Source organism: Lactuca serriola, chromosome 5 (assembly GCF_051521515.1).
Source record: "Lactuca serriola cultivar US96UC23 chromosome 5, Lser_US96UC23_V15, whole genome shotgun sequence".
In the NCBI taxonomy this organism is placed as follows: Eukaryota; Viridiplantae; Streptophyta; class Magnoliopsida; order Asterales; family Asteraceae; genus Lactuca; species Lactuca serriola.
This window is the reverse complement of record NC_136412.1, coordinates 153329837-153345748: the sequence shown is the minus strand read 5'-3', so window position 1 is coordinate 153345748 and position 15912 is coordinate 153329837. Positions and strand designations below refer to the sequence as shown.

The window sequence follows — 15912 nt, the reverse complement described above, 5'->3', positions numbered from 1 at the left end:
TCATATTCATCTATATTCTTTATACATATCCTTTTATTTCTTTATTTCTTTATATTTATTATTCAGTATTTGTGTTTCTTTGTAAGTATATAGTGTAGGAGGGTTGATCTTGTAAGTATATAGTGTACGAGGGCTCACTTGTTTCAAAGAAAAAAAGGCGCGGGTTTTATCCATTTAATATTTGGGTGGATATTAGTCGGATTGCTCCGGTTCATATTCGAATTTAGACTCGATGTATATATTTAGCTGTGAAGAGTAATTATGAGTAACACACTTCATTTTTCTTCATTTGTTCAACTATTTCTCTCTCAGTTTACGTTAGTGTTTGTTCATATAACTTGTTCTTTTGATTCTTTCATCTTTAATAGTTTGAGTGTAGGTTAGAAAAAGTTATAGTAAGATTCGATTGTATTGAGTGTCTGAGTGGAATTATAGTGAGTTCTATTTTGTAAATTCGTTAAAACCAATTTATTCTTGTATAATAAGAACTGTTGATGTTGTAAAGTTTGTGTTTATTAATCAATTTCTAGTTTCTTTTGAGAACATATATTTTGTAAATTTCTTAAGCAAAAAATCAACTCCTAACTTTTTATAACACTTTGAGCCCTTACTTTACATACACATGTCTCATATTTTATTCAAAAGAAAAAAGTCATACACACATGACATTGTTTTTCACGTACTCTTTTTAGAAAAATATTAGTAAAAACGTTCATTGATGCATACAATAATACCATAAACCAAATTTAGGTTTATAGACTATCTCAACGCCGAAACTTGCAAGCAGTTTTTAACTCCTCTGGTGGTGCTGAGTCCTGAGCAAACCCATTGTCGACCCATGCCGAGTATCCACCAGCCATATTCTTCACATTCTTGTAGCCCTACACGCATATAAATATGTCATATATACAGATATATATCATCAGAGAAGAAAGATATATAATACATACAACATCTATATACAATCAGCATATATAAAATATATAATCATAATGTTTGAGGAGCCTATCAATTGAAAATGGTAAATGGAAAGAAAGGTTTAATAACATACGGCAATAAGAAGGTCCACAGAAGCTTTAAGAGATCTCCCTCCACTGTTGCAAGCCTTTAACATATACAAGATAAAAAGAAAATGTTGTGTTTGTTTTATAAAAAAATTGAAGAAGTTTATGTATTCATTTTCAAACGAAAAATGTACTACTTATTATTCTGAGAAAAATACCACAACTAGTGAATCTTCCTTGTCACAAAGAGCCGAGACCTGAGCTACAAATTCAGGATTTTTAACCCTTCCTGTACATTGCAAGAATGCTTTAATGAATTACAAAAACGAACATATATATAAAAAGCAATAACATAGAAAAAGTTAGTCAAAATCGTTTGTTCCTGTAAAAAAGAACTTTAAGGGCTGATTTAGTATAAAAATAAGTGTCACATAACTAAATAGATTAATGAAACATGTACATGATGTGGTGGAATTAATACGCACCTTCTTGTGTGATGAACATGTAAGGGATATTTATTGCATTGTCCACGTGACTCTTGTTGAATTCTTCATTGGTCCTGTTTTTTTTTTTTTTTTTTTTTTTTTTTTTTTTTTTAAGTTTTAGTACAAGTTAAAAATAAAACACATAAGGTGACAATTTGTATGTTTGTTTAAGAGGCTTGAAAACCATATTCATGAATATGAAACTTTTGTTGTTACATGTCTACATATTCTTAATTAGTAGTATTGTGTGTGACAAAAATGTATTTCAAACTTGTAATTCTAATTATGATAACATATTTTTATTTCAACAGTTGATTTGTACCTCATGTTTTCTTTACCCAAAAATATTTTCATCTTATGTTTCACTTAGTTTTTTTTTTTACAAAAGGAGGTAAGTTCACTTTATCATATATGCTAAACAATTGTTTAACGATCTAATTTGGTTAGATGACGGAACTTATTAACATGCATAATAGTTAATTTTGAGGCAATTAAAAATGATCATATATAGCTTTATATACATGATTACATAATGAACCAAAAATATACATGTTCATAGATTTTTGGGGTGCTTGGTATGTACGTATGCACCCCTATGGTATACATGTGGTTACGAGGGATAATTTAGTGAAAGAAAAAAAAAGTTATATTTTGAAATATGGTAAAAAAAACAATTTATATATATAGTTCTCAAACTAAGGTAAAAAGTGTAATTAAACATAACAATTCAATATCTAGTGCCAAATTTTAACCCATTGATATATGGTTTTGGTGTGTAATTTTATCGGTTTGTTTTTTCGCTAACCTGACATCAAGATAACGATGACCGGAATCGATGAGAAGTTTTCTAGCATCATGTACATCCACTGTGACCACATCTTCAACACTGATAAACCATAAACACACAAACAATCATACATTAAACAAAACAAAAACAATAAAAACACAAAATAAGAAGAAGGATGTGAAATAGGAATTAGGATCCAACCTCTTGGGCGCATCCATGGAAATCAACCCTCGACAGAACTATAAAAAATATGTCTGATGCTTTCATCAATTTGTACCAACATAAGTTGACTTTTATAGCATCAAATTGACATTATTAAAAGATTTAATTTCTATTATTTATTATCAACAAAGAGTTGACAAATAGTTTTTATTCATAACTTAATTCCCAAGCCATTACCTTGTGATGTGTCCTATATTCAGAAAATAATTCGTTGAAATTTTTGTTATCTACTCATTAAAGTATTATAAATTCCTGCAAAAGAAAAAGAAAAAAAAAACTAATAGATCGAACACCCAACATATAACCCTGTTTAAAATAATTTGGATTCCTTTTGATGCAGCTCATGTTTTAAAGGTCATATAACCAAAGTCTTAACTAATAATCAGTCTCTTTATTTGAAAAACGTACTTTTAACAAAATCTGGTTAATTAAACAACCAACTTTATTTGTTTCTCTAGCAAAATTTTCCATTTTTTTATTCCTACCCAACCTATTCCTTTTCTTGGCAACTCTAAACTCAAAGATAAATCTAGTAAAAACACAAGAAAATTAGACTTGAGTCTCCATATCATTGATTTTTTTTGTCATTTTTTTAGTTTAAAGTTGGATTTTGTGGCATTATCAAAGTTTTTGGTCACATTGAGATGGAAGCAAACAGACAACGAACTGTGTTGCTAGCCGGCTTTGGATTGCAAAACTATTTATTTATAAGAACCTACATACATAGATCGTGTAGTCATAAATAACAGTGTTATGTATGACCTGTTGAACTCTATTGAGAAGTTCCACAACCTCTAGTGATAGGAAACCAAATGTATCAAATGCAAATAACATACAAACACATGTTGGTTAGCTATGCAAGTTTTTTTCGTGTTTTGTCACTTTACATGAGACAACTTTTAAAACAGTTTGTCCCCACAACAAACCCTCCACTTCTCAAGCCGATAAGAGGGGAAACCTGGTTATAACAAGTTCATTATTATCAAATCGAAGCTATTTAAAATATAATGAGTTGAGGGTTAAGTTCAAGTCCTGTTTGGGACATATACGAATAGATTACAGGGTAATAATGCTCAAAAGAGAATCTTTTATTTGACAGACATATTTTTGATAATCAACATTAACCTACCAATTATTCTAGAAGGATCATTGCTACATTCACATTACAATCACTTGGATCCATGAGTTTAGTTACTTTCTCCCGATCTCCTTTTGACTTAATGAAAGGCTGAAAGGCTGAACCAGAAGATGTATGAGAAAACTGATGATTATTTACTGATCTAGAAGAAGATATAATGGTTGTCTTGAATGTAACTAAATTGTCAACAGTATTTAGGACAATCGTTTTGGGCTTGAAGCACAAGAGGAAGTCACTTTCATCATCCTCCATAGCAGGTTCATTAAGATCAAATAATGGTTGCTGTTCTCTTGAATCCATTTCTCAAATACACAAAACTTTGAATCTTGGAAATAAATGGAAACAAAATAAGCACTGCAACCAAATTTAAGAAAAAAGAAACTCCAATGAGACGAAAGTGTTTAAATTAATTAAAACCTCACACAATAATGGAACTGCATACAACAGCATAATAGCAATAAAAGTACAATAAACAGCATTATTGATGAAGCTTTTTAGATGCCGTATATCATATATGAATAAATGCAACCAATACAAAGCTTGATCCATAAATTCGGAAAGAGATCAAACATTCATGATAACATTGTGTAAATGGATATCACGAAGCGAACTACCCTAGCACACTCAATTATATATCACACTAACGAACAATTGAATTCAATTCAAGTGTGAAAATAGACATAAAATAGAAAAAGAAACAGAAACAATTGAAAAGAATTAATTATCTTAGTGAAATGAAGGGGAGGCATAATTGATGAACGATTAAGTGATTATGGAGAATTCATGGAAATGTCAAGTTGATTAATCAACACAGTGATACACACATTTTATATATGATTATGGAAAGATAAACCCACCTCGGGAATTATGTCTGAATCTGATAAAGGTGTATTTGGGAACCCAGACTGAAATCATGCCTCTCAAGTCTCTGAATCTGATGGATTGGGGCGAGTCTTGACCCAGATTCTAACTATTCAGAGTAAATTACACTAATGGTCCCTTTGGTTTGGGATAGTATATGCCTTTGCTCCTTCTTTTAAAAAAATTGGATCCTTTTGGTTTTTTTTTTTTTTTTTTTGAAAAAAATATATATAATCTACTCCTAAACTACTACTTAAATTCACCTATGTCCACAACGGGATTTGAACCCTCAACCTCAAGAGGGAGGACAACACCGGATACCGTTGATCTACATTTCATTAAGTGACGCTATTAAATATTATCATACTGTAAGCTGATATCTCAACTTAGTTGTTCTGTTGATATTAGTTAGGAAGTGAGTCAGTGACGCTATTAAATATTATCATACTGTAAGTGTATGAACCATTATGTGAGTGATTAATATTCTCCTTTTCCCAGTCGAGTTTGTCAAACTTGTTGGGTTAATCGGATTCAAGTCTAGGGTTCTTTTTAGGAAAGTTGTCTTTTATTAATTCCTAATTTTAGATTAGGATTCAAAGTCTTTTATTTTATTGTTTTAGAAGTTTGAGTAGGTTTCAATTTCTTTAGTATAAGTAGGAGCATGTGTCGTCAGTTCTTTTGTTTCAATGAAATTCCAGTGCTTTTGTTTAACTTTGTGATCAAGTATCTTCTTTTTTTTCTTTTCTGTCCCTGTTTGAGTTCACACTTGCAACTTGCAACATCAAATTTGTTTATTGTTTTTATTGCACTTACAAAACTTGTACACATGGTTTCAAATCTACTTTTAAATATTCGTGTTTTATCGGATCAAATAGGTGAGCAAATGTGATAGATAGAGAAAGTGAATCATCATCAAAATGGATAAGCTCTCAATGTTACCGGAGCCCAATAAAGCAAGACAAATTGAAGCACCAAGTTGTCAATGCCTGTTTACATTGTGTGATTAAATTTTGTCTCAAAAAAGAGCCTACTGTATGAATCCAAAAATAATATGAAAAGATAAATCTTTTTTATTTTCAAGAGATTTTATCGATAGCCAATGTCAACCTACCAACTATTACCGAATGACACATTGCTACTACACTCGCATTACAATTTACAATCACTTTGATCCTTGAATTCAGTTACTTTCACATGTGAATTCTCATCATAGATAGAAGTTGACATTTCATCTGTCGTATACACAAACAGATTTCCACGAAGATTCAATGGAAAAGACCTCAAATTTTTCAATCTTTCAGATAAATGCAAACAATGATACAAATGCATACATCACCATAAGGTAACGATATGAACAACCTTACTATTATGACTATGAGATGATAAAACGGGAAGATATAAATTATATTCATAATTAAAAGATACCATTCCCCATTACCAAAAAACCATACACAAAACCAAAACTTATAAATACCACATTCTAATTTAAATACAAACAAACAAAAAAACCAAATAAACATAAACATAATTACCTTTACCTAAACACCCTTCTAGTTTCTTCTCCGTTTGTCCGGTGGTGGGGTCCCACTCCCACCACCCTTTCTTTTCCGGCCACTCTCCGGCACCCTATGCCGCCTATCACCACCATCATCATCATCCAACATCCCCACCTCCCCTTCTTCCACCGCCTCAAAATCCTCAACCTCATCACACCAATTCCGATTCCGTTTCTTTGTCTCGGATTCCTCACCCAATTCTATTCCATCTTCCAATTCCCTCTCGATCAAATCATCATCATCCATGGATTCTGCCCTCCGATTCACATCACCGCCGCGTTCTTTCCTTCGTTTCTCAAAAGCCGCCCTGACTTTATCTTTATCGATCTTTTTCACCGCTTCCTTAGGCGACCGGAATCTGCATTCCGGGTTTTGATCGGATTCGTGATTCCGATCGTCGTCATTTTCGACATCGGAATCGATGTCTTTATTATGATCCGTACTTCCATCGTCATTGCTTTGATTCCGGGATGTTCTTGGATGATCGGTTTTGGAAGTGGTGGTGGGGCCCACATGAGAGTTGCTGTCATTTGTGTTGTTGTCTTCATGTGCCTTTGGAGTAACTCCACCACCACCGCCGCCACCTGTACTTCCGTCAAGGACTTCACTAGTTTGGGAAGGTGGGACCCGATTTTGTTCGTATAGTTCTAGCATTTGGTTACTTACTTCTGCAATGATTAAATAAAACTAGTTAATATTTTATAAATGAGAAACTAACAGTTTATGTAATCAAAGAAAGGCTTAATAGAAAATACAGAAAAATGAGATTTTTTGCCAATTGAAAGTTGGAAACAAAACTTTTCAAATTTGTCCTCATTTAAAAGACTAAAAAACTACTTAATAGATAAAGTCATAAAAACAAAACTTTTCATTAAGTTCTAACTTTTACACATTTGTCCTCATTCAAAAATTGAAAGTTGGAAAATGAGATTTTTTGCCAACATTAAATCCTTTTTGTTCAATTTAAGTTATAAAATTTTCAAATTTGTCCTCATTTACAAATATTACAATGCAAAAAAGAAATCCACATTTAACTTTACAGTTCAACAAGCTACTTTTACTGTTGAAATTTAGGGTTATCATTAAAAAAAAGGTTATCTATTGGGTTTTTTCAAAATTAAGCCTCAACTTTATTTTTTTCCTGAAAAAGACCTTGCATTCTTTTCACTTTTCCTGAAATAACCCTCCGCTTTTTTTTCTGAAAGACCCTCAACCTTTTAACTTTTTTCAAAAAAACCATCACATTTGATAAGTTTTTTCGTTAAAAAAACTGCTAAAAGGGCCAAATCGAAAAAAATGGAAAAACACAAGGTTTTTTTCAGGAAAAAAATAAAATTGAGGTTTAATCCAGAAAAACACAATATATAAGGTCTCTTATGATATTAACCCAAAATTTTAAACACAGAAGATGATATTTGGAATAGAGGAAAATATGTTCTAGACCATTTTCAGATTTGGAAGATACTATTTTCAGTACAGATAAAGCTGTAGTTTTGGGTCAATTTTGAAAAATCATTCACTTAAACTGTAAATAATGATCAAATTACAAAACTACAAAATAATAATAATAACAATAACTTAAGGGTCAAAAAGTATCACGATTTAATCACTGCAGAAAACAGTTAAGTGGATAATACTGAAAGCACATTGTGGTTGTCTGTAGTCATACTAAAACCAAATAACAATGAAAAAATGGAAATTTTAAACAATAAAAAATAATTAAAAAAAAATAAAATAAAATAAAATAAAATAAAAACTAACCTTCAAGCTGACGTGGAGTAACATTAAACTCCTGCCACCAAACCTTTTCACCATCTGAAGGCAATTTGACTTTAAGAAACTTAGCAGCAAGAAAAATAGCACCTGCTGCAATGTGGTGGGGCTTAAATTGCAAGCACAGGGATGTCCTAAGCCTGCAGTTGCATTGCACCCCCTTTTTTTTAATGTCAAAAAGACGAAAAAGTCCCTCCACCACACCCTCACTTTACTATATATAATATATAAAGGAATACAACAGCATTACCCATCATTCACAAAATTCCATGCCACCTGTGCAAGGGCCTGTTGGGAAACTTTAAACTTCTTTATTGCCTCCACAAGTGGCTTATATGGATGATGCACGTTGAAGTCAAAAGCAAGTGTTGCAAGAACTACACGTTCTCCTATTAATATTATTTCCTTTTCTTCTTCATACACCTCCTGCATCGATAACAACAACAAGGGCATTTACGTCTTTTTCTTATGCCAGAACAGAAATACCAATCAATTTACTTACCTTTTGTTTGATTCTTTGAAGTGCTTCAGGGTCTTTTTTGTGATTGATTTCATAGGAGACAAGGATAACATCTCTTAGAGGATGAGGAGTTTCTTCAACTTTTCCTGCAAGAAACATGCAGACTGTTGCAACTGTCTGCATTCTAAATATATTACTTTATGTCCTTATTTTATTACAAAAGTAAAAAATGGATTCCCCAAAAAAGTGTAAAATGACATAACTAACCCTCCTGTCATTCTTCGCATGAGACTGGCGAAGAAAGAAACGATGACAAAAGATAATGGCTGTAGCAATAGTTACTTGGGGCCTGCATGGACCATATCCAATTTATTATTTCAAAAAAAAAAAAAAAAAAAAAAAACTAATGAGGAGGGCATTCATGTCTTTTGCACAGACAAGTTCCACACTCTTGTGTTCTCTTCTTCTATAATTATAATTCCTTTTTTTATGTAAAGTAATTAAATATTTATTTAATTTTACTAAATTCCTATGTGTGTGTGTGTATATATCTTAGTTTTATATACATAATCTTCAATGACAATAATGTCTTTAAAAAATTTCAAAACTTAAATTAAATTGTTTTTAGTTATTTTCCATGCAAAAGACAAACTTTTTATGTGATATTGGAAATTATATGAATAAATAAACATAAAAAGAACAAGAAACAATGATCATACTATCATAGAGACATAAATTGACTTACACTTGAAGTCTCATACCCAAATCCTGCAGAAATGTGCAATAAGATTTGCGAAGATAAGTCTCCTTCTTCAAATCAATGCCATCTGATCTTGATGGTGAGTTTTCTTCTATTTCTTTCCTAGAAAAATACCATCTACCACCATTTTCCTCCACCTTATTATCACACTGTTTGTGGGGTCCACCTTCATGCATTCTAGAATGCACCAGATCACTGGACATCATAGTAGCCATTTGTGTCCCCTGTGATATCTTCCAATTAATCCAGGAATGAATCTGGAGTTCCCTTTAGTGAACAGGATACATAGCAATCGCCATCACCTACCTGTGTTGGAAGCAACTTCAATACACAACAAAAAGAAAACCATATGACCAGAATAATCTAAATACAGTAACATCAATTTCATTAAAACCAAATATCTACTAACATGATCAATGTATATCACTGTAAGATGCATAAGATAACTTTTTGTGTAACACTTACATCATCCAAGAGATCTTAATGGGCTTAGTTTTGGATTTATTTTACTATTCTGGAGGTAGGGAACTATGAAAACTTGAAACTAATGAATATTACTATAGCTACACAAATCCCGATATAGTATACATTGATAAGTTCATGAGTTTCAAATTATCATGAGTAAGGAAACATGTCCATCAACAACATTCATCTTTCAGATTCCCTTTTCAATAAGGTGAGTTATTAAAAGGCGATCCACTCATCTTATACAGAACTCAAAACAACATTGAAACCCAAGTAGGCATGTGACTGTGCAAATTGATTTTGGGAAAAGTAAAGTCCTTTATAAAGTGACTGTAATTGTTAATCTACTAACCTAAAATCATTCCATGGAAGCTAACAGAAATCCTTCCACGGAATAAGAAGAGTTCAAACTCAATTCCACTAGTTAGCAGGAAGAAAACCCTACAAATAAAACGTACTTACATAATTAGAGACAAGAGAAACAAAACTATGTCTCGATTTAGAGAGGCCAAGAAATAGGGTTTCATGCATAACATCGGATGCTCACGATTTTTTTTATTTTTACAGAATTGGAATTACAACATCAAGATCGCGTAAATCATCTAACTTTCAGCACTTTAATCATCTCTAACATTCCTAATCACATGGTAACAAAGGAAAAAAAATGATCCAAAAAAAGATATATTAGGGCACAAAAAGAAAGAACACTGAATATTAAGATAATGTAACGATGATTATAACTAACCGGAGACCAATGGAGAACTATCTCAGCAAGGTTCCGGCGGGACCGGCGTTTCCCTCGTCCGCTTGTACTCTCGGCCGTGCTACGTCTTTCCCGATTTGCAGAGGCGATCAGGTGAGAAAGTCGAATTCAATCGTGTTTCGAGAAAGGAAAGGGAGGGTTTATGATCAAGAAATAGTTAAATACATAAATAGTCCCTCTACTATTTCTTATATGCAGTTTTGTTGTTAGTTAAATATTTCCCTCAGTGAAATGTGTGAATGTAAATTTAAGTGAAATATGTAGAAAAATTCTAAAATTTTATCTTGATTTACAAAAGAATCTCAAATTAAAATTTGGTTACGAAAAAACATGAATTATCGGTAAAAATACTTTGACCCTTTTTTTTCCGGTTTACCGGTTTCATTACTTATTAGTTTCATTAAAGTCTCATTATTTTACCATAATTTACAAATAAAGGGGTGTTTGGGATTACTTTTTAAGCTCAAAAGTTCTTTTTGTAAAAGTTCTTTTAAAAAAGCAAAAGCCAAAAATTGTTTTTAAAAAGTGTTTGGGTAGTGTGACTTTTGAGTGTGATTTAGCTTTAAAAGTTCAAAAGTTACAAAAAGACACTTTCATGACTTTTGAAAACCCACTTTTTTCTTCTTTACTAAAAGTTATTTTGAAAAGAACCTTTCCATCTTCCAAACATCTTTTTAACTTTTTAGAAAAGTTAAAAGGCAAAAGTCATTTAAAAAGTATTTTCAAACACCCTCTTAAGTCTCAAACTAAAATTTAATGATGATTTAGCCATTTTCTCCATGTAACATACATTTTATCGGTTTCATTGTTGATTTAGACACTTAATCATTAAATTAGCTGAAAAGATGGATACGACAGGTTATATAATGTTACATTTATTGTAAAGTTTGATATTCATCTCATCGGCTCATTTATGACTATGTATATAGGTCAGCAATGAAACCAACAAAATATGTATTTCCAGGAAAAAAAATGACAGAAAATGAGTTGATGTTTGATGAGATGGATATATTGGGTTACATAAAAGTAGACAAACGATTTGAAATTTCTTATAAACGTAAAAAATGATACAGTTGTTGCTAGTTTATATAATTATTGAAGTCTTCTTTGAATACATTTTATATTCCAAAAAAAATATACAGTATATCAAGATATCAAGTTTTATGGTAAACATAACATTATATAACCCAATATTTTCATCTCATCATCTCATTTAATGACTAAACGTCCATGTCAGCAATGAAACCGATAAAATGTATGTTATATGGAGAAAATGGCCAAATCATCACTAAATTTTAGTTTGGGACTTATTCGTAAATTAGTATAAAATAATGAGACTTTAATGAAACATGTAAGTAATGAAACCGGTAAACCGGGAAAATATGGTCAAATCGTCATTTTTATCTGTAATTCATGTTTTTTCATAAACAAATTTTAGTTTGAGATTTTTTCATGAACTAGGGTAAAATTTTAGGATTTTTCTAGAGATTTCCTTAAATTTAGGTGCTGTTTGTTTTTTCTAAAAAAAACTCTTCTGACCTCTTATTATCGCGCCGTGCAGCACACACGCAGCACTTGGCCCTTCGCAGCTGTTTGTTTTTCAAAAGACTTCTGACTTAAAAACTGTTGCGTGTGTGCTGCATGGCGTAGCACTAAACCAGCTGCTTCAAACCTCTTCACGTCTTACTTTAACTTACTGCAGCAGTCTGCAGACGTTAAAAAACAAACAAACTTTTTTTAAATGTTGCAGCCGTTTGTTCCACCTCTTCTGCTACAGAGGGTTGCAGTGGTGGTCTGCAGACTTCACACATTTTTGCTTCGAAAAAACATACAACACCTTAATGCGTGTTTGGTTCATAGAGTTTGAATGAATTTGAATTTGAATTAAATTTTAGTAACTATTATGTTTTGTTGACAAAACTAAAGAAAGTAAAAAAATTTAAGTTTTATCAAAATTTTGAATGCTTCTTTGGTTCATAAGTTTGAATGAATTTGAATTTAAATTTAAATTTTAGTAAATATTATGTTTTGTTGACAAAACTAAAGAAATGAAAATTTTTAAGTTGTATCAAAATTTTGTTTCCGAATAGTTGATCATTCTTTGGTTATAAACAAATATTTTATATTTCATTTCTTATGTTTTTGTTATAAAACCAAATGTAACACTCCAAAAATTAAAGAAATTTAAAATGTTCAAAATCAACCATTTAACATCATTGTTTACAAAAGAGTCATTGTTTCCAAATGATGGGTTAGGAGCATTCTAACACTCTTATGGTGTACATACAACCCTAGAAAACTTGGATATATGTTTTCTCTATTATACATTCAAATATGATTTTTCCAAGGTTATCATCCTAACTAACATACTATGGGGTGCTTGTAATATAAAACTTAGTAGGATGACATACCTTTTTCTTGTGGTTGATTCCTTTGAGCTTCAAGAGCCTAGCACCAATAATGTGGATGCCTCAAGTGGAATCACAAATCACCAAAACACCTTGGAAAACTTGAGAGAATAGTAATCACACTAGAAATCAGCTCACTCTTGTTCACTCACACACTAGTGTCATTTCATGTGCCAAAGACCTCTTTATATAGTATCCAGGATTAGGGTTACATTCATGTAAACCCTAATACCCATGACCTTTCATTTCCATAGGATCCATGGATTAAAAACTCCATGGACTATCCATGCAAGCTTAGCCCATCCTAAATGAACTTGGCTCATTCTATATATATATATATATATATATATATATATATATATATATATATATATATATATATATATATAAGAGTCCTTATTTAATTAGTTCATTTTGATCACTAAATTAATTTTAAATTAATTCTTGATCAATACTAATTAAATAATATGATTTCATATTAATATATTATAACTTATAATATATTAATAAACCATAGACATACTATTCTTAAAAGACTATTCATACAAATTGTTCCGGTGAAGTGCAACCTAAATGGACCATGCTACTATTGGGTCGAGTACATACCAATAATAGTTATGGGCTTAGACATCTAATCCAACATTCTCTCAGTTGGATAAGTCTAAAACTATTATTCAAGTATGACTCCAAGATCCCGACTAGCAATCGTAGCTCTTAAAGCCGCTGCCGAACTCTCACCTAGTCAAATGACGTGTCCATTAAATGAGGGATCATATATTCCTCCATTCTAGATATCAATGGACTAAGACATGGATTATAATCATTCTCTCTGTCCATTTGTTGTTTCCCGATTTCTGATTTATGACAACTAACTAATTGAACAAATCAAATCACATCAGGCTTGGCCAAGCACTTAGGGGTGTCATCACTAAATCATCGAGGGGCCCACATTGTTGGATTAGTGTCTAAGCCCGTAACCATATTTGGTAAGTACTTGACCCAGTTGTGCATGGTCCTTTTGGGTTGCCTTCACCAAAGCAACTTGACTGGAGAAATAAATAGAGGGAGAGGTTATTATGATTTATTAATATGTTATAAGAATAATATATTAAAGGAGAAATCATATTTGTTTAATTAATATTGGTCAATAATTAATTAGGAATTAATTTTGTGATCAAGTGTAATTAATTAAACTAGAGGGGCTGAATTGTAATTATGTGATAGTTGCAAAATAGGGCAATGGTTATCCTTGTTATAGGTTGGACGAATTCAAGGATAAGATATCCTAGAAATCGTCCAAAGGATAAAGGATATGGGTTTTTCAAGGCTTATCTTATGATTGCTTGGTGGGCAAGCAACTAGATAAGGATAAGGACTGAAACCCTAATCTCTACCCTATATAAAGACCCCTAAGGCCATAAGAAATCGTCCACTTGATCCCTAGGGTATCTAGATCCGATTTCTACCTCTCCCCTTCTCTCTCTATAGCATCTCCAATTGCTTGTGGTGTTTGTGAGCCATTAGAGGCACTACACTTGTGGTGCTTGCTTTCAAGACTTAGGGTTTGAAGATTTAAGTTGTTATTGCAATATAACAACAAGAGGTATGTGATCTAACCTTCTATGTGAATTTCGAAAATAGCAAGCTACATTAGGGTTTTATTCATGTGTTCATAATGTTGTGTATCTAATAGTGAAGACATAGATCCAAATCTAGGGTTGCATGCACACATAGGATTGTTTGTATAAAACCCATCACACATATATCGCTTTTATCCCTCCAAGGGTAAAAGGAATGGATAAACTTCGACCCTAATGTTCAGTTGTATTTACTCATCAAATTACACACAACGATATGTTTTATAACAACCAAGTTACTGGTTGCGTTTACATATGTCAACGTGCAACTAACGTGCAACTATAACTCACATGTCTCCGTTTGAAGAATATAAGATATTATCGTATCATGATCGCTCGTGATAAAATCCATGAAGTGATTCAAATGAGCGTGGTTTGAATCCAATACTCGAATCTTATTCCAGGTTGAATCCAATACTCGAATCTTATTCCAAGTTACTGGTTGCGTTTAGATATGTCAATGTGCAACGAAGTCTTAAATTCAAAGTACATTCCTCTGAACATCCTTCTTGCATTAAGTTTTTCTAATCTTACATAGATTTAATGAATACCTTCCACCTATGGAAACATTTCCACATTCCCATTTTGACTATCACTTTTGAACAAGAGTTGCCTCTTTCCAGAATATGTCAATATGGTCCTTCCAAAATTAACACTTATACTTCCAATTCTCCATGAGCAACCAATCTTTGGAAAACCACATATTGTCCTCGACAATTGGTTAATCATTTTAGTCATATCCAGTTCAAGTACTTTTCCCCCTTAATGCCCTAAGCATTTGGAAAATTTTAGAACAGATGAATATTACAGCACATGTAATCGATCATATATCCGAAGCATATGGAACACGATTCATGATGTCTCACATAAAGACATGATACTAGACCAGTCTTTTGTTATAATATTTTTATTTCTATTTGCCATGTTCTCATAATTCATATTATGAAAAAGGATGTCGTAATCATAATCGAATTTTAGAATGCAAATAATGTAATTATGACTAAATTTGATTAAAAACTCACAATCTAAGCTTTTAGAATTTGAATGAAGTATAATTTCGTCTCCCTTAATTATAATAAACAACTTTTCACCCCCCCCCCCCCCCCCCGCGCAACTTCACGAATTGAAACCCTTTTGTTTTCTATAATTAACATTGCTAACTTGCAACACTAAACATAATAATCATGCTCCCACTAACATGATAATTATTATCATAACACTTATGATCCCACTAGGTTTGACATGTATCCATAAATCAGTTGGACTTCCAGAAATCAATACTTTACTGACTTTCTTATCAAAGTTCATATTTCTGATACGAGATGCTTTGATAAGACTTTATCAAAATCATACACCTTTTCTTAGACAAATAACATATGTGTCTAAACAATATTAGAACTACGAAAAAGGATGTCGTAATCATAGTATCAATTGTTTAGACCTTTGTCATTTCTCACAAGTCCATGTTAGTGTGCCGGTTAACCACACACGCTCCACTAACGACTTTGAGAATGCAAATATCACAATTTCTATCTACTTAAAATCTACTTATTGAAAGCGTTTCCTCATCATCATTTTCATGAATCGGAGAGA

The 15912-nt window shown here is 32.0% G+C and overlaps 2 protein-coding genes and 1 long non-coding RNA gene across 7 annotated transcripts; all 3 read right to left on the bottom strand.

Annotated features, from left to right (window-relative positions):
• Positions 1–611: 611 nt before the first annotated feature.
• On the bottom strand, positions 612–2590 carry LOC145053135 (protein HIGH ARSENIC CONTENT 1, mitochondrial-like). Its single transcript, XM_079001144.1, has 6 exons — positions 2478–2590; positions 2295–2375; positions 1490–1563; positions 1223–1293; positions 1052–1105; positions 612–881 (listed from the first exon to the last, which is right to left on the bottom strand). Exons 1-6 carry the CDS (start codon positions 2492–2494, stop codon positions 765–767), a joined length of 414 nt encoding a protein of 137 aa, XP_078857270.1. The 5' UTR covers positions 2495–2590; the 3' UTR covers positions 612–764.
• Positions 2591–3448: 858 nt separating this feature from the next.
• LOC145053133 (uncharacterized) lies at positions 3449–4618 on the bottom strand. The gene is made up of 2 exons (XR_013684358.1): positions 4494–4618; positions 3449–3990 (listed from the first exon to the last, which is right to left on the bottom strand). It is a non-coding gene; the product is annotated as an uncharacterized LOC145053133 (long non-coding RNA).
• Positions 4619–5880: 1262 nt separating this feature from the next.
• On the bottom strand, positions 5881–10413 carry LOC145053132 (cyclin-T1-3-like). 5 transcript variants are annotated; one of them, XM_079001140.1, is made up of 9 exons: positions 10257–10402; positions 10059–10147; positions 9864–9952; positions 9032–9352; positions 8554–8635; positions 8329–8463; positions 8077–8252; positions 7815–7966; positions 5881–6721 (listed from the first exon to the last, which is right to left on the bottom strand). In XM_079001140.1, the coding sequence occupies exons 4-9, from the start codon at positions 9259–9261 to the stop codon at positions 6048–6050; spliced, it is 1449 nt and encodes a 482-aa protein (XP_078857266.1). In that variant the 5' UTR covers positions 9262–9352; positions 9864–9952; positions 10059–10147; positions 10257–10402; the 3' UTR covers positions 5881–6047. The 5 variants fall into 5 exon arrangements, with proteins under 5 accessions (XP_078857266.1, XP_078857269.1, XP_078857268.1 ...); XM_079001143.1 differs by lacking the exon at positions 9864–9952 and having other exon boundaries at positions 9974–10147; XM_079001142.1 differs by lacking the exon at positions 10059–10147 and having other exon boundaries at positions 10257–10397.
• Between the last annotated feature and the right edge of the window lie 5499 nt (positions 10414–15912).